Source organism: Etheostoma cragini, chromosome 1 (genome assembly GCF_013103735.1).
Source record: "Etheostoma cragini isolate CJK2018 chromosome 1, CSU_Ecrag_1.0, whole genome shotgun sequence".
Classification (NCBI taxonomy): domain Eukaryota; kingdom Metazoa; phylum Chordata; class Actinopteri; order Perciformes; family Percidae; genus Etheostoma; species Etheostoma cragini.
The window spans coordinates 9,737,858-9,765,812 of record NC_048407.1 but is presented as its reverse complement, the minus strand read 5'-3'; the positions used below and the strand labels follow the sequence as shown (position 1 = coordinate 9,765,812).

At 38.4% G+C, this 27,955-nt stretch overlaps 1 protein-coding gene and 1 long non-coding RNA gene across 4 annotated transcripts in view; one reads left to right on the top strand and one right to left on the bottom strand.

Moving 5' to 3' along the window:
• tspan4a (tetraspanin 4a) overlaps positions 1–22,182 on the top strand; it is a 132,426-nt gene extending 110,244 nt beyond the window's left edge. For all 3 annotated transcript variants that reach the window (XM_034881376.1, XM_034881386.1, XM_034881366.1), the window contains 4 exons: positions 4,279–4,380; positions 6,375–6,506; positions 19,361–19,444; positions 21,691–22,182. In XM_034881376.1, coding sequence (XP_034737267.1) covers positions 4,279–4,380; positions 6,375–6,506; positions 19,361–19,444; positions 21,691–21,759 — 387 coding nt within the window. In that variant the 3' untranslated portion in view covers positions 21,760–22,182. The remainder of the gene's footprint in view (positions 1–4,278; positions 4,381–6,374; positions 6,507–19,360; positions 19,445–21,690) is intronic.
• LOC117950520 lies at positions 12,948–27,766 on the bottom strand. The gene is made up of 3 exons (XR_004657928.1): positions 27,754–27,766; positions 26,207–26,215; positions 12,948–13,053 (listed from the first exon to the last, which is right to left on the bottom strand). It is a non-coding gene; the product is annotated as an uncharacterized LOC117950520 (long non-coding RNA).
• Positions 27,767–27,955: the final 189 nt, after the last annotated feature.

Below are 27,955 nucleotides of genomic sequence, written 5' to 3'. Positions count from 1 at the left end.
TACGGGGGAAATGCTAAGATGAAATACAATTTTTTTTTTTACAAAATGCCAATACCAGTATTCTCTCCTTTTGAAATTTCCGTTCCAGTTTGAGAGCAAGGCCAGGTTACCAGATACTGTAAAAACGTAAACCGTAGAACAGCCATGAAAGCAGCAAACGTATGAACAGGATCAACGTAGATAGATTCAGCCTAAAAAAAAAGCATGTTTCTAACAGTTGCTTGACCAGAGACATAACAAACCCTATGTAAATATTGGAAATGTATTTGAAAGATGAAGACAGTTTAGAACCCAAAAGGACACTGAGTTGGCTAATTTCATCCTGAACGGGGAGCATAGCATAGGCTTCAGGCTAATATATCATGACATTTTATGTCATTTCAACATTTGTGTACTCCCACTAATTTAAATAGATAGAGTACCCGAGTTGGTTACTCGCAAAAACAATAACTCCACATAGCTTTAAGAAAACTTCATTCAAAAAATAATTTGTATTGTTATTTTAATAAAAAATCCAAAATAATTGAGAATTTAATAAAATTGAAAATAGTAATTTTAATTGTAATGGAAATTGGATGTCCCCAGTATATCTGCCGTGTCTCCAGATTACAGCAAAGACCAATACTGTCAGGAAGGGTGCATGTTAACATGACTGAAGTAGAGAACTTGATTAATCATTCATCAATGTAGCACCGACTTAAAATAACTTCTCTCTCATGGAAATGACAGAGAGCGATATTTGTAGGAAGGCTTTGCAAGTAACAAATGACTCAGTTCATCTCTCTGATATATTAAACTGTCAAGGATGAGTTGGAACAGGGACACGCTCCAAACGGCCATCGCACCAGTTCTATCTCATGATGAACCAGTAGAGACGATTCTAGACGAAAATGAAGAGAGATTTTACCTTAGTTTTTATTTTATGCAAAACATTTTAGTCTTGTCTTTTTTATTTGAACAATGATGCATGTTAACTTTGTCTTAGTCACAGATTTTGGACATTGGTGCAGTCTCGTCATCATCTTTGTAATTAAAAAAGGGTATTGACAAACATATAAATATTTAGTCTCGTCTGACGAAATTAACACTAACACCACCTTACATAGTTAAAGGCTGCAGTGTAGCACAGACCAAGGTCAGTTGAGATCAATGCAATTGATGTCTGGTGCGAGTCAAAGTGTAAACAAGGCTGAGCAGCTTCTGTGTGTGTCTGGGCCTGGGGTGTGTGTTTGTTGTTTGTATATAGCGCCCACGCGCTCAGTTTGTAGTGTTGATTTCAAATGAATGTATGTATTTTAGAGCAAAGCTTGTGTGTACTTAAGTCAGGGAACACAAGGGTCCAACCCAAAAATGAGGAGTAGGATTTATTAAACAAAAGACTTAACTGAAGGTGTCCTGAGGAAGGAAAGTAGGCAGGCAGGCACAATGAAAATAAACCAAAATCTATAAACCAAACCCAAATACCACTAGAAAAACCCAGATGGCATAAATAGGGTCAATACAACCAGTAGGACGCAACGTAGGGAATGCCAGCGAGGAAAGCCAACGTGCTGACAAGAGACAAAGACAGCACAGAGACTAAATACACAAGGTAACGTGGGTAAAATGAGGGACAGGTCACATGAGGGCTGAAGAACAGATGGAACACTTTAGGGCGGGGCAGAAGAAAACAATGCAGGAAGTAAAACAAGACAGAGGAGAAATGTAAGATAGAACAAAATAAAACAGGAAACTAAACAAGAAACATACATGGCAAAACACAGATAACAGAACACATGAGACAGTGAACCAGGAAACAGGGGAACATTAAACACAATAAAGCAGGACAAACTACACCCAAAACCACAACCATGACTGTGTTCACAACTAAAGTTTGTTTTCTGAGATTACAAAAAAGCTGATTTTGTTGGTTTAGGTGCAAAACCGCGGAGCTTCTAAATTAAACCCACATGGAAGTGCATGTAGCTTGTTAATTAAACAGACGGCTCAGTAACATGCCGTCCTGCAGCGTGTTGGGTCAGTCAAAGCAAGTCCAATAAAGTCCCTTAGAGTTCTGCAAAGTGGACCTGTTTCCACTGTTGAGGAAACAAGAGCTGAGAATGAGCATGGGGTGGTGATGGTCACGCAATTGATATGACACATGCATTTGGTGAGCGAGACCTGGGTTTGATTCCTGCTGCAATACACCAACCACTGTGTCCCTGAGCAAGACAACATACAGTTTATAGCAATTGTAAGTCGCTTTGGATAAATAATAATAATGATGTATACTTTGTTAATCCCACAAGGGGAAATTACAATTTCCACTCTGTTGTTGTTACACACATTGCACACAGGCCTGAACTACACACACATGCTCAGTACTTATACATGCACTAAATGGAGAGGTGTCAGAGTGGAGGGGCTACCCATGGAAAGGCACCCCGAGCAGATGGGGGTTCGGTGCCGTGCTCAAGAGCACCATGGCAGCTTCAGCTACCAGTCCCCCACCATACTTTGGTCCGTATGTGTTCTTGAACCTCCGGTTCCCAACCTAACTCCCTACACACTGAGCTGCTGCCACCCCTTTAGCATCAGCTAAATGACATGTAATGTAATAATGTAAAATGAGCATCAGGACTCTCTGTCCATTAAGTTGTGCTGCTTAGCAAGAGAAACTGAAAGCAATCAGGTATTAACATGTCTGTTCTAAATGACAGTAAACATCCTTTCCACTTTGAATTTGATATTATGCCTTCTGGATAATGCAATACAACATTAGTAAACAAAAAGATACACAAGCGATCTTTTAGACCCTTAGTGAAATCGGTGTGTGAATGTGTTAGGATGTTTATCTGATGAGAAAGTGGCACCTCAGCCAGTGTATGATTGTGTGTGTGTGTGTGTGAATGACCTAAGGAAGGGTTGCAGGACTTCTTTAACACGTTGTTGGTAACCTTGCCTTTACCAACGCACCTGCCTCAGAAAAGAGGTGTGCAAAAGCGCATCTGAATCATGTGAGAATGGTACCATGTAAAAGCACTTTGAGTAGTTGTTAAGACTAGAAAAATGCTATCTAAATGCATTTCATTCAAAATGCAGTCCATTTTAAAAACGGTAAACAGCCTTTCCATGACAAATCCGATATAGTTCAGACTTTTGGTAAACAAAAAAAAGACCTTTTGGACCTTGTGCAATCAATATCATAAACAAGCAGCTCTACTACGACCCTATGGCGAGAGATTTCAATGAGTTGTGTTAACCTTTGCACAATTGCTGTTCAAATTGCTGTGTGTGTAATGTGTGTTTTCATTGAGATGTGTTTGTTCCTGGTACTGTTTATTGTCTTTATTGGTGAGACAAAGACATTTTCTGGCCTGATGGGAAACAAAAAAACAATTTTATTTATTTATATTCTATTCTAGTCTGCTCTTTAAACCAGTGGTCTACTATATAAAACAGTGGTTGCTGGGTGATATAACCCTCCATTCAATCTATAGACTTTTTAAAATCTTTTTTATATAGCACCTTAGTGCTTTTTGTACAGCACTTAGGATACATGTTGTGTAAATGTGCTCTCACCTACTTACTAACAGAGCTTTGTAAAAACCCTGGAAATCCAGAGTTCTTGCGAGAGCACATTTTGAATTTGCTCAGCAAGTTACTCTGGCATTGAGTAATGCTGCTCATTAACTATGCCCTTGTAGCCGAGCTGCACCAATCACACCGGAGTATCTGATATAGGCAGGGCCAGAGGGGACCTGCACCAATCACATCGGTGTATCTGATACAGGGGGCCAGAGGCGAGCTGAACAGAGGACGACTAAAGTCGAATCTTCCAGTTAGCTGCGCTGGTAGCTAAGCGTATGGGGCTCTGAATGCTTCACTCTGTTTCTTGTTGTGATCGGTCGTAGAGTTATCCAATTGCGTGCAGTGAGATTTTTTTAAATGCAAGCTTGGTGCCGCCCCTTGAGATGGGCAACATTCATTACTCAATGCCAGTATATATACTATATATATATATATATATATATATATATATATATATATATATACACTATATATATATATATATATATATATATATATATATATATATATATATATATATATATATGTTAGCACTTAACAAATAACATTTGTTCCCATTTGGTGAAGTAGAAATAAGCTGATCCAAACACGTGATGCTTAAAAGGAACGCGTTCTCCGTCACACTTAAATCAATCTGCCACAGGTAGAAATCCCATCTGTTAAATGATCTTGATTGACACAACCGCTTTTCCTGTCCTGTCTTCTCAGATTGATCACTACGCCCAAAGGGATCTGAAGAAGGGCCTCCAGCTCTTTGGCACAGAGGGAAACGTGGGTCTGACAAACGCCTGGATGATAGTACAAACTGATGTAAGATGATTTTTGGGCGATCACATTTTTTATTTATGGTGGTGCTGATGTAAAACACAAGTTGGAAGATATTAAAGACACATCTTTCTTGTACTAAGTTTGTCGAGGTAATGCTGCTTTAAAAACTTTATGGTGTCAACATTGCAGCCCATTCAAAATTAACGATAATGCCATTTAGCAAGTAATAAATACCTTGCCATGAGCTAAGGATACATGACGTTTATCTGCATTATTCATCATGGCACTGCTTACTTTTGCTATTGGCAAGGTCCCCACCCCTCCAAATTTGTACCACTGTGATCTAATTAAATTAACAGGGAGTAGTTAAATGTTGAAGGGCCATTAGATTTTACATTTCTTCATTTTGTATACAATTTGAATACAGGTGCAATCTTTCCTGTAGTTAATGGGATCTTGACATTTACAAGCAGAACTTTAAAAAAATACTGGCAATCTAAAAAAAAAAAACACAGTACTAGTAAAAATGTGTGAAATATCTCAACCAACTGACAAACACTCGCAGCTTTACTAGTCCAAATGCTATGGTAAAGTGCTGTCGGAGAGATTATTGCAAAACATTATAGACTCTATGAGGTGATCTTTTTTCCAGCTCTTACTTTGAAGTGCTTTTTCTTTAGAATTATTTATTTATATATTCTCACATTCTTTTGCAAAGAAAACACAATGTAAGAAACGGAGATTTGGATTTAAGGATTGCTGCGGCTGGTGAATGCCTTTGGGAGACATCACATGATAGATCAGAGACCTCAGGAACTCTTTGGACTTTTTTCCCATGACAGATCCAGATCCAGTATTATAGCTTGAAGTTTTGTTACATTAGTAAATGTGTGGTAAACGCTGAAGTGTGTGTGCATGCATGTGTCTGTTGTCTGGAAGGCAAGCCAGCGTGTGTCCATATGGGACTAAAAAAAGGCATAAACGAGACAGAAACATGTATTGCCATGCAAATGAGTTATGCAAATATATGTGTGTGGGTGTTAAAGTGCAGTTGTTGTTTATTTCTGCATGCAGGATGATAGTATGAGGTGATTTTGCCTGAATAAGCCACCTTTTGAAAATGCACGTGTGCAAGCATGAATGTGCACTTTTTCTACTGTGTGTGTTTGAGAGATAAAGTCCATTAAAAGGTAGCTCTCATTCTGTCACTGTTCTCTCCCAAGCCTCCCTCATACATGCTGAGTCACTTAATAGATAAAACAGCAGATGTCCCTGGAGCAAAGTTCACCCTGAATATTTTAAATGGCTTATGGAATCCAAAAAAGATCTACATACATGAGAAGAAGTAAAAACCTCCACAAGGTGCCAAATGCCGGCACAATAAATCTGAAGGGTAACACTGTAAATCATTTGAGGCAAATGCATTTTAATATTACAGTTTTTACACCTTCGATTTGTTCTCAAACTTTAAAACTAGGCTTCAAATACTTTCTGGTAATTTAAATTCAGCTGTACTTCATGATAAATTGCAAACTTGATCCATTGTTTAACCGAGTGAGCAAGACTTGAATTAACACACAATCCCTTATTCTGTGCACGGAGCAGGGTGGGGGAGCATTATTCCTGTGTGAAATAAAGTCCATGGAATGAACAAAACATCAGGGGCACGTTATCTTTTCACAACGTACACTAATGAATTGAATTGTGGTGGAAACCATGATCCCTTATCAAAAATCCATACCAATCACAAAGAGGGAAGTTGTAGATAAAAAGAAGCAGGCGAGTTAGAAAATGATTTTAGGGCTTTGAGACAAATGAGACGTGGATTGTACAAAAGGGGCTACAGCTCAATATCAGGAAGATTGAGGCTTTTCTACACCCAGCACATATGAATTATTTTGCCTAGTAAATCTTGCTCATGGCGGGTAAATATGTTTTGTGTCCATCAGCAAACGATGGTTTACTTGATATCAAACATTAGGATTTCAGTGTCATGATGATCAAAGGCCTTGACCTATTGTCTCTCTCCGGTGCAGTTTCGCTGCTGCGGGGTAACCAACCACACAGACTGGTTCGAGGTTTACAATGCCACCCGTGTGCCAGACTCCTGCTGCCTGGAGTACAGCGACAACTGTGGCCTGGACAACCCAGGTACCTGGTGGACAGCGGTAAGTTCTGGCATTAAAAAACAAAGTATACCTCCAAACTAACTTGTGTAATCTTTTGCAGTTTTGTATTTCAACAGTATTGTGAATTTGGAGTTTGCTAAACCCCTTTCCCAGTGATTGGCAAATCCGTAACTAGCCACACTAAGCCTGTGAAGCGGTGTGCATGCAGCTGTAGGAGAAAAAATCAGTATTTAAAGTTTGATAAAAGTTCAATGACTACTAGTGAGGGTCTAGACACCTGACCTGTACGGGGGAACCAAGGTCCAATTTCCTCCTAATTCAAAACAAAGAAAAACAAAGCGAAGATACTGTTCATCTGGAGTGAGGTCGTCACACAGTTGGCCAAATTTAATTTAAATGCAAATTTGTAATGTTGAAAGGTAATTCCTAATTTAATCCCAAATCCTTCCGGGACCATAATAAATAGGATTTAACATCCTTTTCTCTCAATACCAAGAAAATATAAAAATACAAGTATGCTAACCAGTTGTCTGTTGAAAAATAACTTGTCAAATTGTTCAATAGGGAGAGCCAAAAAGACTAGGCCTGCTATTCTTCTGTCTTTTAAAACCTTGGCTGTGCAGCAGGCAAACAGCAGGACATAGTGAGAGATTTATGTTCTTAATTACTGATGGTGAATAATCACCTCTGTCCGGAAGGACTTGACTGCCGGTACTACTAATGCCAATCTGATTAATTAGCGCTTTTTAGTTTTAAGCAGCTGTACTGTGCCTAAAGCTGTTGTTTACCTTTCAGATTGTGATTTAAGATAAAGAAAGCAACCACAAACAAAATGACATGAAATACTATACATTTAAACATACTACTGAGGTTTAGTGGTCTCACACCTGCGCTGCATCGCTGCAAGTCTCTTCCTATCTTCTAGACTGTAGTCCTTATCCTTTGTGTTCCACTTCCGGGATTGCTCCAGTGTTGCAGGAAATTCCACTGGAAGCATGTATTTTCAGTTTCCTTCCCCTTTCTTTGAGTTTGAATTTTCAATTTAACTATCTGTCCAATCTGCCAAGTTTAGCACCGCCCATGCCGATTCTGATTGCGTTAAAGAACATTAAACATTAAACATTAAAAATTAAACCAAAGCACGTTTTCCTTCCATCCTCAAATACTGTGTGGAGTAGCCAGAACCTCCTTCAGCGCACCTGGGAGGAGGCTCTGGCAAAGCGAGAGTCTGCCTAGACCGGTAATATGCCCCACACACTTTGTATCCCAACCAGTTAAAACCAATGATTGATGCATCTTTGCAGCTGCCAACCAGTCAGGAGGAAGAAAGAGTTGGCACTTGGGTTCAAATCCATTAATGTCATGTGGAAAATCTGCCAAAGCGGTGTGAGTGTTATGACTCTTAAAGCTGGTGAAAACAGGATGTGCAGCATATTGCAGTCAGTCAAAAGAGAAAAATATATGCTTAATCTTTCTTGCAAGTTTGCCTTAATGAATATGTAGCACTTGTAGTGATATCACTACAATAGGAACATATGCAAATGTATTAATCTGCTTGTGTAACATGATTTAGCAAGACTGGAAGTGGTTGCAGGAGAGGTAATGGAGTGTGTTGAGATAACATGTTTCTTTACACATTCATTCAGCTCTTAAACGTCCCCACCTAAGTGTGACCTGTTCGTCACCCTGGCAAAGTGTGCTGCACTGAAATGTTTAACTACAGCTGATGCAATTTGTTTCTCACATAACCACCTGTTCTGTCAACACTCTTCCCATGAACTTGTCATTAACGCAATTAGTCTCAACAGTCGTTAAATGAAGCAAGAGCTAGGTGTTGTGACCTGGCTCATTGGTATGACAAGAGGTGGAGAACACACGCTCAATTAAATCCAATTTATTGAAATAAACAAAGATAAATGTACAAATAGCTGATCGGTAATGTGTGGAATGTATGGATGTGTGTAGATGTATCAAGGCTAGAAGGCAAAAGTAACTAAATCCAAACAAACCAAGCAACCTTGAGGAGAGAGAGCGAGAAGGACTACCCAAGCACTCTTATTTATAGTTGTGTGAGCAATCAGTTGTCAATCATCGGTCCTCATTACCCAGTGCCCAGGTCCCAGCAACCAAAGGGACGTAAAAGGCCCAGGAACCGTCACTTAGGAAACTGGAACCTAGCTTTTTGCTTTAAAGTAGATTAGTCCAAAAAAGGGAAATCTACCACAACAACCACAGACTTTCATTGCAACGTTTTAAGAAGATAAGTTTTAATGAACTGATGTCTTTTCTGCTCCAGATCAACATCTTTTCCCCAAACATTTCAGCCTGGTTTAAAAACCTTGTTCTATCGGAGAGAATCAGCCCTCTCGACTTATGATCTCCTCTTGGCCACATGATTCAAATTAAGCCTTTAGGAGGACAATTAGCCAACGAAGCATAGATGTACGAATGTTGCGGTACCTTCATCTGACAATCAGTAACACCAAAAACCTATTACTTAAACCTGCATTAAAGCTGGGGTAAGCAGTTATTGTGTATTCATAATAATCTTATAGCATGTTGTAATTGAAGTGGTCTGAGACAAAAACTCCTCCACTTGGATTTGTTTTTAGGCTTTAGAAAAAAATGTGTTGCTAACAGTTATACTTCTGCTAACCATAGCCAATGTCTCACAGCTGTGGCTAATTCAAGTTAATGTTTATGTATCAATCTAGAGCAGTGTTTCTCAAATGGGGGTACGTGTACCACTAGGGGTACGGCAGGGGTACTGCAGGGGGCACTTGAATTTATTATAAACACATTTTAATTAAAAAATATGTCATGCATAATTACTAAAATAATTATGCTATAATAATGAGTGAATTAATTGATAGATTGTAAATATTTGAAATGTAGCATTTAAATGTTTCTGCATGAAAAAGGTTGTTGTTTAGTGAATCTATCACTGCTATCGCTGTATCGTTCCTTTATATATAGACTTTGTTTTCTACCAAAATTTTTTTGCACTGGTCAGGGGGTACTTGGCTTAAAAAAGAAATTCAAAAGGGGTACAATATTGAAAAAACAGTTAGTGAAACACTGAGCTAGATTCTCAAATCTCAGTACGTCATCTTAACCTTCACAGGCCCACAAGCCAGCAAAGAAACAGCACAGGAATTCTCATCAAATTCCCGCTATATGACGGCATCGGGATCACAGTCATGATCGGGATGATTGAGATGAATGACTCTTACAGGTTACTGTATGAAGCCTCAGCTTTATTTCCTATTTCTTTGGCCACTTTAGGGCAGCACAAAAAGCTGTAAATACACACACTGGCATTTTATTACTAACGTGGGTAGCAACCTTAGGCACTGCTACCCAATGGCACACTAGCAATAAGTATGCAAGAGTTGTTTTTTTGGTAATGTTCCCATATGCCTGCCAAATGACCTCTTTCCCACCCATTGGCAGGAGCACAGCCTGTTATTTGAGATGGTTTAATAGTTTTTCATTCCACAAAGAAAGAGTCATGTCTCGGAAATTTCGATTCTTTCTATCTTTTGGCTGGTCTTCACCAACTCCTGAGGGAAACAAACGGCTCTTTAGCTGCTAGATGCTAAATGTTCATTGGAGCATTTAGTTGCTAACTTAGGTATGTAGTGTACAGTACAGTAGGTTAATCATTGATTGTTGAACACAGCGGCCTGTTGCAGATGAAAACAAGGTTGATGAGAGCGGTGAGTGAACTTCATGACTTGTGATAGTCATGAAGGAATGGAGCATCTTTAACAAAGTATTTTAGTCCTGCATGGACTAATCACATCTGTTTGAAAACTAACCCGTACAAGTGTGTTTCCACAGCCATAGCCAAACTCAGGTCAAAACTCCAACAACACTCGTGGTCAGTTTTGACCTCTTCCTAAGACTTCTTTCCCCTTGCATTTTAAAAAACAACTAACTAAAACGCTTTTTTCTTTCCATTTGCTAAAACAGTTTTGCAAACTAGGCTGGTTTTATTAAAATATTTGACATAATTCACAAAACCATCCACCAAACTGTAAAATGCCTCGTATATCCTGCAAAATGAAGCCACCAAACCAAAACCACATATGACACACATTTCATAATACCAGTTTTTGTCAACTACACACTGTTGGGCATAATGAAAAGCACTCTCGTCTTTAATATGCTTTGCCATAATACTAAAATAGTTAAAACTGTAGCAAATTCTTCAGATTGTTCACATGTACAGATATGTTTGCAGATACACACACATGCAAACAATTCAATGCAATGGACTGACAGCAAACTGAAAAAGAAAATTAAAGAAAAATTGTGCAGAAAACCTGCGGAGAAAAAGGCCGCAAGAAAAATATTTAGGCAGCATCTGTCATTTTTTGTAAGAAAGATTCTTTTCATAATGCTTACTTCCTGATTGAAGTGGTAACATTAACCATTGAGGATGTTTGGTCAGGTGACACATATATTGGCCAATTAGGTCATGTAGTGTCATTTTGAACGGGAGTGTTTTGAAATGGTAAACATGGGGCTTTATGTCAGATTGTTGTGTCTCAAGCAGAGAACCATGTTCAGTGCATTTAAAAAGTGTCACTTTGAATTGCAAAATGTGTGAAAAGCGGAAAATGTGTTTAGACTTTTGGAGACTTGAGAAGAGGTTTTGCTCTATTGAGAAGAGGTGTGTGTCAGTTTAAATATTTATGCCATGCATGTCACATTAGGAAGTTCATAATACAATATTTTACACTATGTCACTTTAAAAGTATTATAGCCATAAAAGCAAGAAACACCATTTTTGCATTTAAATGCACTTAACTTATTCAGTTTGCTGAAAATAAATAATAAAGACAAAAGCAGCAAACCTACACACCAGCTGTTGTTCAGCTCTGCCAAATGCATAAGATGATTATTGTGCTATTATTTGGAGGATCAGCATGAAAGAAACAAAATAAAGTGTCACAGTAGGATGTGATGGCAGGAACATTCAAATTAAAAAAAAAGTTTCAAAGTCAACACATTGTCATCATTTTCACACTTAGCGGCTACAGCAGTCTCTGTGCATCATAATGAGTGAAAATGAGTAACAGTAATGACATGTTTTCATCGAGCTTCAGATGTTGTTGAGTCGTAACAAAATGGTAAATGGGCCCATTTAAAAAATCATATCCAGTGTGCCAGATGTCGCCTGTAGAAACAGGCAGGGTTTGGAAAGCTCTAGATTAACAGAGATGACATATCTTTATTTTAAAAATAAAAAAAACAAACATGTTTGGATGATTTTAATATTGTATTTTTTCTTATAACATATTTTGTTAGCGGAAATATAGATTATGACACAAGATTCAAAGGTCCAGTATTTCAATTTTCAGAACCAACCATTTACAATGGAAAAATGGTATTCGCAAAAATCCAAACAAACCAACCCACCCAGATAGGATCAATGTTTAACTATCTGCAATTTTATAATACAGTATTCTGTCGTAAGACTACAGTATGGTAACAATTAGACATACCAGGGAAGGACAGAGCAGAGGACCAAGTCAATAAAAACAATTGATAGATAGGTTGCTAAAATATTACTAATATTACATATTAGTCGCTATAGTACTATTATCAATAGTAAGGTGCAGTGTTTCAAAACTCTAAGTACAAGACTCCCAACTGATCATAACTGTAAATCATTAAGTCTTGCCTTTAAAGCAATGGATTCTCCTTTTTATTTGGCTTGTAATCATCTTTCACTATAAGACCCATGTTTCAACCCCTACGTTTCTGGTGAAATACAACGAGTACATTTGTCAATTTACCTAAACATATCATAGTGCAATCATGTACTGAAAGTTAAGTTATTTAAACAATCACTTAGTCCAAGACCAAACAATGTAAGATGCATGTTTGAAAATGTCCTTTTAAAGTGCAAACGATCTGTTTGCTTCACTGTATTTACATTACAGTAGGCAAAAATATAACTGTCAAGTGTGATCCATGAAGAAATCTACCCCAATCATCAATACAAGTAACTTTTAATGGGTTGCAACATTACTGTAAGGTTTTGTCTAATCAAAATGTGTAAAAAACACTGAAACAGAAATGAAAGAAAATAGCTTACTGTAAATACAGTAACGTTTTTCTGTAGTACACACAACACTAATCTGCATCAATTCAGAGTCTGGATTTGGCTTTGAGTTCTCATCCAGTGTATGTTTTCATAGTTCATGCACCCTGGGAAAAAAGCTTCTTGAATGTTGAATCCAAGGCGGACATCGGTCAGCAGCGATGTCATCACAAGCCTCATCCAACCTGTTTTATTGGACACATCCTGTAGTGATTGCAGTTGGGGTTGGGCACCCAATTTTCCTACGCAACCGGTAGGAATCGGACGCAAATTATAGCTCCTTATTTCAGTTCCACTCAATACGTCAACTGAAATATTTTACCTCGGTCACTGACGTAAAGATATCACACTTTCTGTACTGTTAGCTAGCTACTGTAAATGGGGGCTACTTTTAAAATGCCATATTTTCCCTCTGGGCTCACTAAAACAGACGTAAAAGCATATTAACCATTCCCTGCATGTGATCGCAAGCTACAGACTTGCTATGCTAGTCTGTCGTTAGCTAGCTAGCTTTTAGGGCATTTAAAATGCCTAAAGTGAAGAGGTGGCTGTATATTACAGCTAAGGATCCCGACATTGCAAAATGCAACAAATGTTTTAAAACGATTACTTGCAAAGGGGGAAGCACGTCGAACTTACTGAAGCATGCAGCGACATACTTATTATATGTTTAGCTACTTTAAACCGTTAATGTATTATATCACTGAGCATACTGTTGGTAAAACACATCTTAACAATAGAGAAGGCAATCCTATCCAAAGTAATGCATGTATACTTATTAAGACCTTGGTGTATTTCAATGTAAAACTGGTCTTTCTAGATGTTTTTTTTTGTACAAAGTCAGTGGGATCAATTAATATCTATCTATCTATCTATCTAATGCCAGATGTACTTGAAGTTGGGAAAACATGTACTTTGTGATGGTCTGTTGGTTTATAAGTACACAAGGTAGTCATATATTACCCCATACTTGTGAGAATAGTACCATAGCATCAGAAAAAAATAGATGAAAGGTTGCCATTTCTTCTTGTGGGTATTTTCCTCATCCTTATGGTTAAACGTTATGAAGTATCATTACTTAGAGTCCCTGTTTCAACCTTGCACTAAATCACATTCTTTTGTTAGGTAAAATAAAATAAATCTTCAGTAAAACTTGCAAAGGGCAGATTAAACATGCTTCCATCATGGTGACATGGTCCAGCCCTTCAACTTTAAATACAAACCCTTCACTCCAGGTGTCTGCATCTTGATTCAATTTGTCCACTCAGCAGTGGAAAGGCCGAGTGGCCAAACTGCAGCTGTCTCAATTGTAGAAAAGAAATGAATAACTTAACCTTTAAAAATGTTTCTATTACTGTCCTGAACCCAAGTTCTGCACAAACCATTGAAAGATTCTTCAAAATTATGCATGTTTCCCTCCTTCAGGCGACAGCTTGTTGGCCTTCACCTAGACCTCTGAATTCCACCGACCCTTCTAGTGCGAAAAACAAATTAATCAACAGTATATACATAGTTCTGTATTTTGATTGTTTGCCCAGCAGATAACAGATTCAGTTTGTGTTGTTCACATTACTGTACGCATAACAGATCTACCTTCCAGTAATACCTGCAGACCCTTTTTCTTTTAGTTATATTTTGTATATTTCAGACACATTCATATTTCTCTGGTGCACAGTATAACAGTTATGGCCATTTTGATCCGGAAGGTTTAAATTGCTTTTCAGTTTGAAATCAAATCATACTTCAGGGATTTCTTCATTGGGCTCCAAGTCTGCAGTCTCTTCCCCTTCTGCTATCTCCGCTAACTATTTTGCGAGGTCGCCCTCGCTGCATGCTGGGGTTAGTGCCACCCAAGACGATTGTAATTAGTTTAAAGAAATACAAAAAGCCAGAGCATTTCCCCCTAAAGCAGAATGATATTGGGTGCTTCCAAACCTTTCCCTAGTGCTGACAAGGTTCTATGAAGCTCCAAGTGACAAAATGAATCAATGAGTACAATTACACGCACACCAATATTCCAAATGAGACAATATCAGAATTTGATACAGGTCATGTAAATAGCATACTCCAGTTGGATATTCCAAATAAGGTCTTTTTCGTGGGATACACCAGTATTATTCAGGTTTTAGAGGCATTCTTTTGACATGTATCTAACGCTTTCTCTGTGCGTTGCCATAGTTGTGGTACACAAACCAACCAGCCAACAGTTTGCAAGACTGCGGTAGAGAGGCATTCCCAAAAGAAAGGAAGCAAAAACACAGCTATACTTTTAAACATTATGACTTGGATATCAACAGGTGAAAAACTTTCAAAAAATCTATTTTGCACGGCTGCATGTAAACAGGGATATTAGTGGAATAGTCAGTTTAATTAGCCATGTGAAAAGCTCAGTCGGAATATGGTCTTTTTAGGATTAAGGGCACACACACAGGAATATTATGTGCATGTAGATGTAGTTAGTGAGGCCTTCACGGACAACAACAGATTCATGTTGTTGAAACATCTCAAGGTAGGTATAAGGTCGTACAAATCTTATAAAAGACTTCCTAAACCGTTTTCAGTGAATGGAGTTATTGGCAACCGAGTGTCTGTAAGAAATAGTTTTATACAAATGAAAAATCTCCTCACTCATTGATAGGAAACATACGTACAAAAGAGACACACTCAAAATAGGTATGACATACACACACAAAGACACACAAATGCAAATGTTTCAAGGTTTCCCTTTGTATGAAGATAAGTGTGTGGGTTATGGATGAAAACATTGCGACAGATGCCTAAAACTCCATATGTTTAGTATAGGTAAAGTCGGGTCAGCAAAGCACATGAGTTTGGCTGGAAAGACTGCTGTTTGCTTCCAATCTATAATACCATAAAAAGTCATTGTTGGTTTATTTTAAAGAGCAACATAACACCTTGTTTTAGCTAGCAAGTTCAGAGAGTTCTTAGGAAATGCATGGGCCTGGGTAAGAAGAAGTGGCTAGAGAACAACTAAGGCAGCTGTGTGACATTACTTATACCTAAAGTCAACAGGGACAAAATCCAGAGTCCTCTTCCTGTGCAAACATATATTATAAGCTTTAAGTGAAGTCAATGTGAGACTTCAGTGTTACAGTTTTTTTAGTACAAAAATAAGTTCCTCCAGTGCAACTCAACACAGAAACACCATCCAGAGAAAAACAAAGAGGGAATTATGAACCTAAAGGGTTTTAACCTTGGAACCTATCCTTTAACTTCCTCTCTAACCATGACCTTGATCTTTCTTTAATTCCAACCAAGTAGTTGTCTAAACTAGCTGCAGTGGGTAGAACCTCTTGGTCTGACACTTCTTGGTCTCTCTGTCGCATGGGCCATGCATGCACAGAACAGCCAATAGGAAAGCTCTCTCTCTCTCTCTCTCTCTGAAATGACATGCAATTGTTCCAAGTCTGTCGTGACGGATCGATATCCTGAAGACTGAAAACAGAGCCAAGAGGAGGTTTAGGAGTCAAGATTTCTCCCAGGCCACTTGAATTACAATACGCTGTAAGAATATTGTGGAAACAATGCCAAAAGTAAAGTGCCACTCTGCACAGCTTTCATAACCAAATCTTTTTTTGGAGAACACCCATTAGGGATGTTTGGAAAGGCAACGACATGCAACCTATTGTGTTTTTCAGCGTGGAATTTTATTCTTGACCTTTTGTAACTGTCAGTGTCACAAAATAATCTCTGCCCAATTATACACCTACGAAACCTTTCTAAGCTTTCAATATTGCCTCCTACACAGAGCACAGAACACGAGGGGAAGAAGAGAGCTGGAGGTGTGACGGGGGGCAGTCCAGGCCTAGGAGTAGATGATTAGAAATCCATCCTCACATAAGACACACAAGGGACACACATTACTGAATCAGCACAGATCACCAAGAGCATCCCAGTGGGACTCTAGCCAGAGTTTTCAAGTAGGAAAACACAAAGCATTTCAACACCTTAAAGTGCTCATATTCAGCTCATTTTCAGGTGCATAATTGTATTTTGAGGTCATACCAACATTGTTTCATTTAAAAAAAAAATATATATATATTTGTTGTACTGCACATTGTTGCAGATCCTGTTATTACCCTGTGTGTTTTGGTCTCTGTTCTAGCTACAGAGTGAGACATCTGACTTTTATACTATCTTTGTCGGGAGTCGCACATGCACAGTAGCTAGGTAAGATCCCATTAGCTAGATAACTCTAGTTCTTTTGGAGATTATGGTCAACAAGTGTGTGTTGTTGCTAGTGCTAGCATGCTACAGTTAGCCTAGGTAATGGGTAGGTCTGGGCCCACCCATTTTGACCCAGGCCTATAGCAAGTGACTTTAAGTTCATCCAATAAGCAACCCGCGGAAAGCTTTGAGTGGAAGCTTCTCAGCCAATCAGCGGCTTCTACCCAAAGTGAGGACTCTTAAGCCTGCCCACAGGCTGCATCATCACCAGCAAGGGATCATGTTGGTACACGATCCGTTCTGCCTGCACGATCTGTCCTGCGTATGCACAAGATGTTTGCATATGCTCTGATTTAAACGGTTTACAGCATAACATGTCACACAGAAATTTGTAAAATCAATGAAAAAAACTTCTCATTACAAACAATAACAGAAGATAGAAATCATTACGAAAACGTTTTAGCCATCGATGATTGTTTGATTGCTAACGTTAGCTCAAAACACTATTCAAGTGACTGCCTTGTTGTGTTTGATTGCTAACATGTCGACTTCCATCGAGAAGTGATAGAAACTTCTGCCATTTTTAGTAACGCGCTTACATCCTGCTTGGCCCCCCTCTACCCGCAAAGTCCTCCCGTAGCCACCCCCTCACACCAGCAGGGCAAGTAGGCAAACAGTTAGGCTAACGTTAACATTAGTGTCTGTCTGTCTGTCTTTATGCTCATTTTCTGGAAGAAAAATAATATTGGCAGTAGGCAGAGGTAGCTTATGATAGCATTTTATGTGTTATAGGAGGAGAGAGGGTTCAGCAGCCTAGCACAAACGCCCTTCCCAAAGAAGACCTGTCACACCCTCCTCTAGACCTGTCATCAATAGATGAGCCTGCCAGCCCAAACTCAACGCACTCCCAGTCACACACATATCGGGGAAAGATAGGAGTTTTTTTGATCGGTGATACTCAAAATTCCCATGGCTTGAATACAGCATCTCAAAATATGCTATTTTTTGTTTGAAGTTGGAATTGAATTGTGTGCATGTGTGATTATTTATCAGCTATCTCAGATTGTTATGTTGTATGGTTAGATATGTTATTCATTTAGTTATTCTGAAGAAATAAGCTACTGGTGAAATAATTTTTTATAATTTTTCTGCTGTTTGTGTTTAGCGGCTATGTCACATTCAATGCTGCGGTTATTTCATGTTGATACAGTTCTTCTGTGATTCTGAATTAATAAGAAACAGTTAAGTCATTTTTGACAGTACCCTGCATGCTGTGCTGGGTAAATAAATGGAGAGATAAACAGATCGTCCACAGATATAATTCCATTTCTGTCTTTTAGTGTGTTTAACGTTCAACAGAGATGAGTGAAGTTTTGGCTTACTGCCAAGGTGTATGTCTTTGTCCACTTCAGCACTGAGCTGAGAACAGCGACGCAAGAGCTAAACAGGTGGGTTACTGAGTCGGAGTAAACGGAGATGAAGGGGAACCCGGTTTTTTTTTGCCTTATTTTAACTGGTCCATGTTTTCTGGAGGCCCACCTACAATCAAACTCCTGGCACCGCTAGTGACTCTGTGGTCCAGGAGAGTTGCAGTGGGGCAGCAGTTTCATAAATACCACTGAGTTTTAGCTGATTTGTATTTTCCATATTGATCCAGCAGAGAATGAATTCACCTTGCTCAAAGTAAAACATATTTTATCAGCAGCAGTGAAATGTAGATTGTGTTTGGTTTCCGAGGCTCTGACTCTGCTCCTTGATGAAAGATTTAAAATAATCCAAAAAAATAGCACAATCTGGAAGGCATGTCTGTAGAAATGAATAATGAAATAAGAGCAGCGTTGTAGACTGTTATGATAGCACTTTTTTTCCTTAACTACAGTATGTCAGACTGTCTTTGCACTCTGGCACACGTGTCTTAAAATGTCTTCTAGCTGACAGAACCATGTGTAAATGCTACTCCCATCACCTTTAATAACATCTTTCAACTGTTCTCAGAAAGCCACTTTCTTTGCTTTGAAGATTCATTTCCTTTTCATTACTAGTGCACATCTTTGACCTTAAAGGACTTTTCTCTATTTTCCTCTATTAATTATAATTACCTTTTTCTTTCTGCCTTTTGGGCACTATACAACTCGGGGACATTTTCCCAGAGTTTGAGAAGAGATTTTCTCTAGGCGCTGAAAGTGTCTAAGTAACAAGAAATGCGGAGGGTTTTTAGTCAAGTCGCCTTCCAAATGTATTCAAGCAATGCCAGACATGAAAAATGCAGCTCGTTCTCATGTCTCAGTGATACATGCAGTGTATGGGCTGCTCTCGTATTCACATTACTCCTGTTTGTACAGCTGAAGGGAGACAAGGACAGCAGGGACTCCTATGAATTTTGGAAAGTTTTCTCAAAGAATATTGGGTCAGAGAGGGAGAGGAGAGATAAGGGTGTTGCCACAGGGGATTGTTTAGCCAAAGAATATTTACAACTGTAAATGGTACATCATCCTCTTGTGTATAGCACTGGACATCTAAATTGTGAGGTTACATCTGTGAACTAATGTTTGCTCATTCTGTGTACCTGTTTGTGTGTTTCTCTCCACAGCCGTGCTACGAGCGTGTAAAGGACTGGCTTAATGAAAACCTGGTGGCCCTTTGGATCTTTGCGCTATGCACAGCACTTACTCAGGTACTTATTTCTTTCAGCAGTCCATATCTCAGCCCTTGATATCTATAGCCTCAGACAGAGGCTTTTACTTTGTGATAAATGAACCTAATATGTCCAGTATCATTTGCATTAAGAGCTGAATGCAGGATTTCTAAGGACAGGAAGAGCATGTACAAGCTTCTTGTGTTACTACTGTAGACCACATATGAGGATTTGACTTATTTTATCTTCTTTCCAGCCAAGCGGCACATAATGCGCTCAGATATGCTGAGGGGAGATACACTGTTGTCGAAAGCATCAATCACGCGAGTCTTCTGCGATGCTGCAGGCTCATTTCTAGTCACCAGTTAGATTCCCAGTGAAAATACAACAGTATATGCAGCAAAATGAGAAGCAGAGAGAACATGTCACTGCTGGACTGATCTAAGATATGCGGGATGTCTGCCAGCTCATCAGACATTGCTGAGTCAGCTTATTGACTCAGTAATGTCCTTTGTCTTTTGACTTCTACTGTCTAACCACACTTTGGCATTAATCATTATATGCAAAGTATCACTTTTAGCCACAGTGACCCTTTTGTTTGTACACCCAAACTGAACTGGTGTGTCCAATAAACCTACCAGCACACAGAAAAATAAATATTTATATGCGTGCATACATACATACATTTCAGAGCTTATTAGGAATAGAATTTTTTTTTTTTTAAAGATAAACCCCAGAAGACGACATTCTCTATAGCAATAAAAATAGAATATGGATAGGGAAGCAAATTATGACAATATTGTTATGCATTAATCCAAATATTTCCCTAAAATACAAAAAAATGGGGAATAGAAAGTTCCAATAAACGCAGGCATACCTCATTTCACCGGGAGAACTCGTCTAAAATCCAAAGTAGTTATACAAACGTTTCCCAAAATCCTCAAACAAATTGGGTAGAGACTGCAGAATGAATATCAGCAAACATGCTCTTGTGTATCCTGGTCGTGCACTAAAATAAATCCTTCAAACAAGTATTTCATCATAATTTACCACAAACAGTGGAGTGTTCACAAGAAGGTGATAAAATCTATTACAGACCTGATTAACAGCAGGCAACAATAAACTGTATTAAAACATGACTCTAATGAAGGCTTAAAATGCCAACAAATAATAATAATTATTATAAAAAACATAACTGTGGAAAAAGTATGGTATAAAAATGTTATGCCAATTTGTGAAACCAAAACTATGTACACTCCAAAAGATGGGTTCCATAGTATGTGATGGTCCTAAACACCGGAACAACAGAAAAACTACTAAGTCTCTTCTTCGCCCTCCTTCCTCTCAGCGAACAGAACTGCCTCACCGCCAACAGGCAGCCCCACTCACCAAGTGATTTCATGAATGATGACAGAGAAAGTAAGAGGCGACTAAAGGTTGTCTTCTTACACACAACCCCCGTCCTTCAATGGCTTACATCATAGTTTACTCCATACACATTGAAACATCCAACTGGATTTTGCACACACTCCGCAGGCCATTTTGTAAAAGGTCCGTTTTGGGCAGAGAAAGTGCTGTTTAAGTCTCAATGGAGGACTGAAACACGGTGAAAAAGATGCCTTTAGAAATTAAGCCAGCTTAATGCGTATGTACATTTGTTATTGTGTAGGATTTTATTTATGCAAATGTCATGTTGTATGTTTATGTGCATTGTGTCTTTGGTGTTTGAAGGTTGGTTATTTTCTCAGGTATTACTTTGTCTATTTGAAAGCGAAATGACCCACTAATCAACCAAAACAACAGTAACATGGGCCATATGTCCTGGCTATATGTCAAAAGGCACCTTAGTCAAAAAACACAGAGCAAAAAAAAATGACTGTAAAATTGATGCACACATGTTGACTAAAAACTCAGTGAAAAGAAGAATTAATCACAAAAGAGTAGCATTTAAATTGAAAACGTGTAAATTCAGTCAGAAAAAGGACTGGAAAGCATTTTGGTTTGTTGTAATGAAAAAAGTATCCAATCTGTGCCATATTTGACAAATGCACAGATTGGAGTGGGTGAATACTTTTCTTTTTTATTATTTATTCAACGTAATGAGATTTGGATTTTAACAGTACGAGAAAATCTTTTCGTGTTTATTGTGAAACAGGTGTACATTATGTTACAGAAAATGAGCCAAACAGATGGGAGAGTGTATTTCTTTCCACTGTGACTTGGCCCATCTGAACCCATTAATGGCTGATTTGAATGGTGACTTTTTTTTCTGTGTGTTCGTGCAGATCCTGGGCCTGGTTTTCTCCATGACGATGTTCTGTCAGGCAGTGAAAGTAGAGACGTTTTATGCCTAGCCATGGATCCTCTGCTCTTCAGCACCCTTGGATTGTGTCTCATCAGAGAGGGACGGATATAGACCCACCCTCGTCCTCCTCCTCCCCCGACAGACTCTTCTTTCCTTGTCCTCTCTGTGACATTCCCTCTCAGATGTCACCGGTTCACAGTTTTTCTGCTAACTATCAACAAGCACAGTGTCAGTGTATTACCTGAGTTGGTTCCTATGGTTTGCTCTGTGTCAAAAAGCTAATTTCTGTGATACATTTTATGAAGCAGTATTATGAACAACAAAAAAATTGTTTAATATGTGTTTTGTTCTAAATTATTTTATGGTTTGTATGTGTTTTAAAAAATGAGAGCTACAGTTGGGGACTATGTGAAGTGCTGCAAGTGCATGTCTCCTGCAATGATGTGTAATAAATGTTTTTGGCTCGACTAAACACCACGTGTCATCTTGTCATTCCTCAACAGGAAACGCTGAAGGGTTTTACATGTAATCCTGCTGTATTTATGCCCCAACCCTTGATGACAAACACGAGCTACAGAGGAAATTTGCCAGGAACCGGCTTGTAAAATAGTTTATAAATTCCCTCTGCTGAGACATGCTGGAGTCATTCAAATATTGTGTAGCATACAACTAATCAGGCATTAATTAGATATCTAATAAAAATGAACCGCTTTGCGACCTCATTCTACGGTGGCCATTAGAGGCCACAACATACAACATTAAGAAAACACACACAAATAAACATACAACAACAAGAAAACACATGCAAATAAACCACCCGTGCTGTGGTCTATTTGCATGTGTTTTCTAATTGTTGCCTGTTGTGGCCTCTCAGGGCCACCGTATCATGCATTTGGAACAATGGCTTTTTCACTGGCTGAATTTACATGGGACATGAGGATTAAACCAACTACAATAAAAAAGCAAAAATTCTGTCAGAGAAGTGGCAAGATCCTTCAGACTGGCCTGGGGGCATTTCCCTCCCAGCACCAATCAGAGCTTCAATGACAAGGATTCATCTGCAGTCTTTGAAGCACCCTCTGGCTCTTTTATGACTCCTTACCTGTCGTCCTATCTAGGGCCGTCAAGTATAATCCAGGCTGGAAGTACACCAAAGACACCGGAGACACTGTCTGATTAAATACCGTGAGGGAAAATGCTATGAGGTGTATTCAACTGCAGTTTGAGATCCATGCACTGCAGGTGCTAAAACACTTCACTGTAAGAAATTTAACAAACAATTTACAGTAATTTACTGGCAAAAAGTGGGCCAGCAAGTTACTGTGAATTTATTTTACAGTAAAGGTACCGCACTTCCATTTACAGTATTTTATGTATTCATTGTAAAATTCAAAACCAACACAACATAAGATGAAGAAGTAAAAATACAGTAGTTTACTTTACTATTTACAGTACTATAGTGGCTACATTGTGATTTTTTTACAGTAATGTTTTGACTACCGTGATTTTGACTGTAATACTTAGACTACTATGATTTTGTTATGTCGACAGGGTTGAAATGTAAACTTTACAGCATTCTACTGTAAAAATCATATACCATAATGTTACTGTGAAATCTAAAGTAAATAACTGTAGATTTCACAGCCATTATTTACAGTGTTTGTTTTATATTTGTTGGGATAATTTCACCATTTGTTTCTTTTTCTGACTTCACCCAATCTGGACCTGAGAGACCAAAAGTCCCAGAGCAATCCTACATGTGGGAAAGTTAAAAAATGTCCCCGTGAAGTCAATCAAACTAATTACACAGATCAGCCAATAGGTGGAGCCATGACAGGAAAGACAGGGTTGTTCCTGGCACAAGGATTTATTTCTGCCATTTTGAGTCATGAAAAATTGAAAACATCTCCAGTACTTTCCACTGTGCTGTGTTTACCACACTTTCTCTATTGTGGTAAAAAATAAAGTGTGTTATTCCAACAAAAAAAAGGCTCAGAAAGTCAAAAGCAAGCTTGAACTCAAAGGCACAGCAGAAAGATATAAAAGTTCTTGTTTGCTCAATGACGGGTTGTGTATTTTACACCTGGGCCTTCAGTACTATCCTACGGCAATCACACCACCTTTGAATAACCTCACCATGTCACTAGGACAATATTGTGTGGAATAAAGTGGTCTAACCCAAGGCAAAAACACCTAGAGCGTTTCAATACACTTTTGCAGAGACACAAATACACGGTGACTGAAGCCATCACTTTTACTCAGTATGACAGCTGCTGCATCTTATAAAGTCAAAATGAATGTAATTACCAAAGAAACCAAAACAACCTATCATATTTACTCTTACGACAACCACAAAGCTATCAAAAACACAAAAAACACAATTAGCGATCAACAGGCTACTCTACATATTCCAGCCAAGCTGCTGGTGGTTCAACACACACAAGGGCACAGCGGCCACTGACACTGCTCAACTCTGTAACACCAGCAGCAACTATCTAAAGCAAGCAGTAATAGCTAGTAAAATTGTTTCACCAAAATGCAGAAAAATCAATTAAGATTACCAAAAGCTGCTCATCATTTGAAGAAAAGCACATCTTTCTTTTATTTCATCAACTTGAACTAATGTTACATCTACACTCAAGGAACATTGGGTTCAAGCAACTTTGGGTCCTTTAAAAGCACTATACAAATTCAATTTATCACTAATATTATTATTATTATTATTATTATTATTATTATTATTATTATCTAAAGTAATGCGATGCTAGCTAATTTTGCTTCTTTGCCACCTCAAAATTTTTAAGGCCTCAGAGAAGATTTTTCTCCCAAAGACAGCTTAGGGAGAAATCTAAATGGATAAACCAACAGGGCAACAGGAGCAATGATCTATATATCTATATATATCTATATCTATATATATATAGATATATATATATATATCATTGCTATATATATATACAGTATATATATATATATATATATATATATATATATATATATATATATATATATATATATATATATATATATATATATATACACATATATAAATATATGTATATATAGAGAGAGAGAGAGAAATTAAGCTAGGGTGGAGGCAATCTATCAATTTGGTAAGGAATGAGTGGAGTGGTGTTTTGAAATAGTGTGTAGAGTATACATTGAAATATTCCAGTCTGTGATTATCCATCAACACACATTCCTTTATTTCAGTCGAAGTAATTCCTAATTTCTGCTTTTCTAACTCAAACATTAGGTATAATTTCCTATTTCCTAAAAAGTGACAAACATTGAAAAAAAGGGACAAAAATGTGAGAAAACGTTAAAAACATTCATAAGAAGCATCAATGAAATTGTTGATTTTCAATTTCGATGGGAAGACAACACAAGGGTAAGAGGAATGAGAAGCAGGTGAGGAAGAGGGCGGGGGATTAGAACGGCAGGAAAGGGGGTTCCTGAAGGGCGGAGGGAACATATAGTGAAAACACTAAACTGGAAGCAAAGCATAAAAAGCACACTTTGATGCTGCAACCCTTTTTGAAACCAGACGCACAATATTGTCAGTGTTAATGACCGGATCAGAAGCTTTTACCGGTGAAGACTGAGAGCATTATTAGTTGTGTTTCCATTGAGTTGTAAAGCAAATTTTCAAAATGTCAGAAAAAAGAAATGTGAATTGGGCATATTTCCATTAACTGGCGTGGAGTAATCTGCCAGCAACCGAGCAGTAGAGGCTGCCAAGAAAACACAAAACAAGTTGCCTTGGCCATCTAACCCATCTGTGAGAGAAAAATGGAGAGATCTTCAGAAATTTGGTTAAAAAATGAGCAAGTTTAATTGGTCTTTTTTGCCAGCTGATGACACCGAAAAATACTTAGGTGTCCTTGTTGGTCCACACACACATCCGTTGTGTACCAGCCATGTTTTTGCACGTTAAGGGAACATCCTGAGAGACACCGACAGCAGAAACAGCTGATCAGCATGTGAGTTAAATGTCATTTCCATATCCCATTTAGCGCATTGACTCTTTTTCAACAAAGGCAAAACCACTTTGAGCGAGTGTAAAAAGTTTTGCGCTATTGAGAATGTTTAATTAAATTTCACAATTTCCATACAGCTTTTCTTAAGCAAAACATTACAATGTGTATATCAAATATGTTCATGGAAATACCATACTTACACTCACCTTACTCAATGTTTAGCTTGAGTTCAGGAAAAATGAGCAGACATCTCTTCTGGCTAGATGGAGTCTTCTAGAACTATCTTCAGAACAGCAGTAAGTGTTGTGTGTACAGTATATACAGTATACTCCTGTGTCTTTCAAAGATCATCAAATATTTATAGTATCTTTTTTTAAATGAGACGTGAATGTAGTGAAAACGCAAGTGAGGCACAAACTGGGACCACATTGCAAATGGTGCTGTACGGAGCTGGTGTGAATCAGCAACAGATCTGAAGTTACTATTGAAATAAAGACCTTCACACAGTCTAGTGACTAAACAAATCTTGCTGAATCCTATCCCAGCATGCAGTGGGTAAGAGGCAGGGTACACTATGGACAGCTCACCACTCACACATGGCTCACACAGACACACACAGCATTCACACTCACATTCACACATTCATGTGTCTAGTATATTTCTGTTAAACTGAGTCATTCTCCACCAGATATTATCAGCAGCATATTTCAACAACTGCCTCCATTTTTCTAGAACATGTTACAACAATGACCCTGTGTATGTGAAAAACATGCACATATATATGTATGGATCTGTACATCTATGTTTTTATGCATCGCTTCAGCGTTCTTATTAGGAAATAACTCAAGTTGTCAAGTTTATGTGTTACAGTTTCAAAAAGACTTCACTGAGCTAGGATTATGAAACACCAAATTAAAACAATAAATTAAAATTACAATCTGCAACTTTTGGCCGTCAGTGAGGGCTGAGAAGACAAGACTCATTTAAACAAATGTGCACAAGCTTTTCACTGTATACAGTTGCATGTGCCGGCATCTAATGGTTTCAGAAACTGTGATTCTAGAACAAAAGCTGTGACATGGAAAATTAGAAGCTATTGATATGTTGATGTAACCTTTAAAACATGCTGGAATTCATTTATTGAGCATATGATGAGTGGGGCAAGGACATGTTGGGATTTAAAAGTAAATAAAATCATTTTAAAATGTATCCCTAAATGTATGGGTAGCCAGTGGAGTGAGGCTAAAATGGGGGAAAAGACCCGCAGCTGCGTTTTGTACCATCTGGAGAAGGGCAACAGAGGACCCACTTACCCCCACATACAGTGCATCACAATAATTCAGCCGAGGGGTGACAAAGGCATAGAGTGCTGCCTCTGAGGAATTTGCTTTATTTTGCCTCATTTGAGTGCCATGATTGGACTGTTGAGCATAAGGTCAGAGTGGATTTTAACCCCTAGGTTCATGATGGTTGGCTTGATGTAGTGGGTTAAAAACAGATATATACAACGAGGGTCCCAGTAGTGCCACCGAAACCATCACTTCTGTCTTTCTTTTATTAAAACTTGAAAAGTTAAGAGCAATCCAGCCCTTTAGGTCATCAAGACACTTGAGTTAGGGTCTGACTGAGTATCTGTCATTTTTTTTAAGAGAGACATAAATCTAGCTACATCCGCATAACAGTGGAATGGCATGCCATGTTTTACTAAGCAGGAGCAAATAAATAGAGAAGAGGGCCTAAAACTGAGCCCTGTAGAACTACACAAAAGAGTGGAGCGGAGGCGGAAACAGAGACACAAAGTTTGATCTGCCAAGTTGGTACTGAAACATTTGACTACAACGCCCTAGATGCCCACCCATTGCTCCAAGAGATAAAGAATTTATGGTCCATGTGTCCAAGGCAGCAGTTAAATCAAGAAGCACAATAATAGCGCAGTCACCGGAGTCGGTAGCTAAAAGGATATCATTAAAAACTAAGAGCTACAAAGAGACACAAAATGATCACAAAGACACCGTCCCGTGGAAGGGACGCTTCCATCACTGTGGAGTCGCTGTTTTCTCAACTCATCACACCTTTTTATAAATTGCAAGCATTAAATCTTCATAAACACGCTCATGCAGCACACCATTTGAAAGCTCAGAGTCTCATCATTCGATTAAGCCCACACGCAAGCATCAGATGATTTTATAGCAGTTAAACAACTGTTATAAAGTTAAGGAAAATGAAGAAATACAGAAAGATACTGAGCCGCTAATGTCCACAATT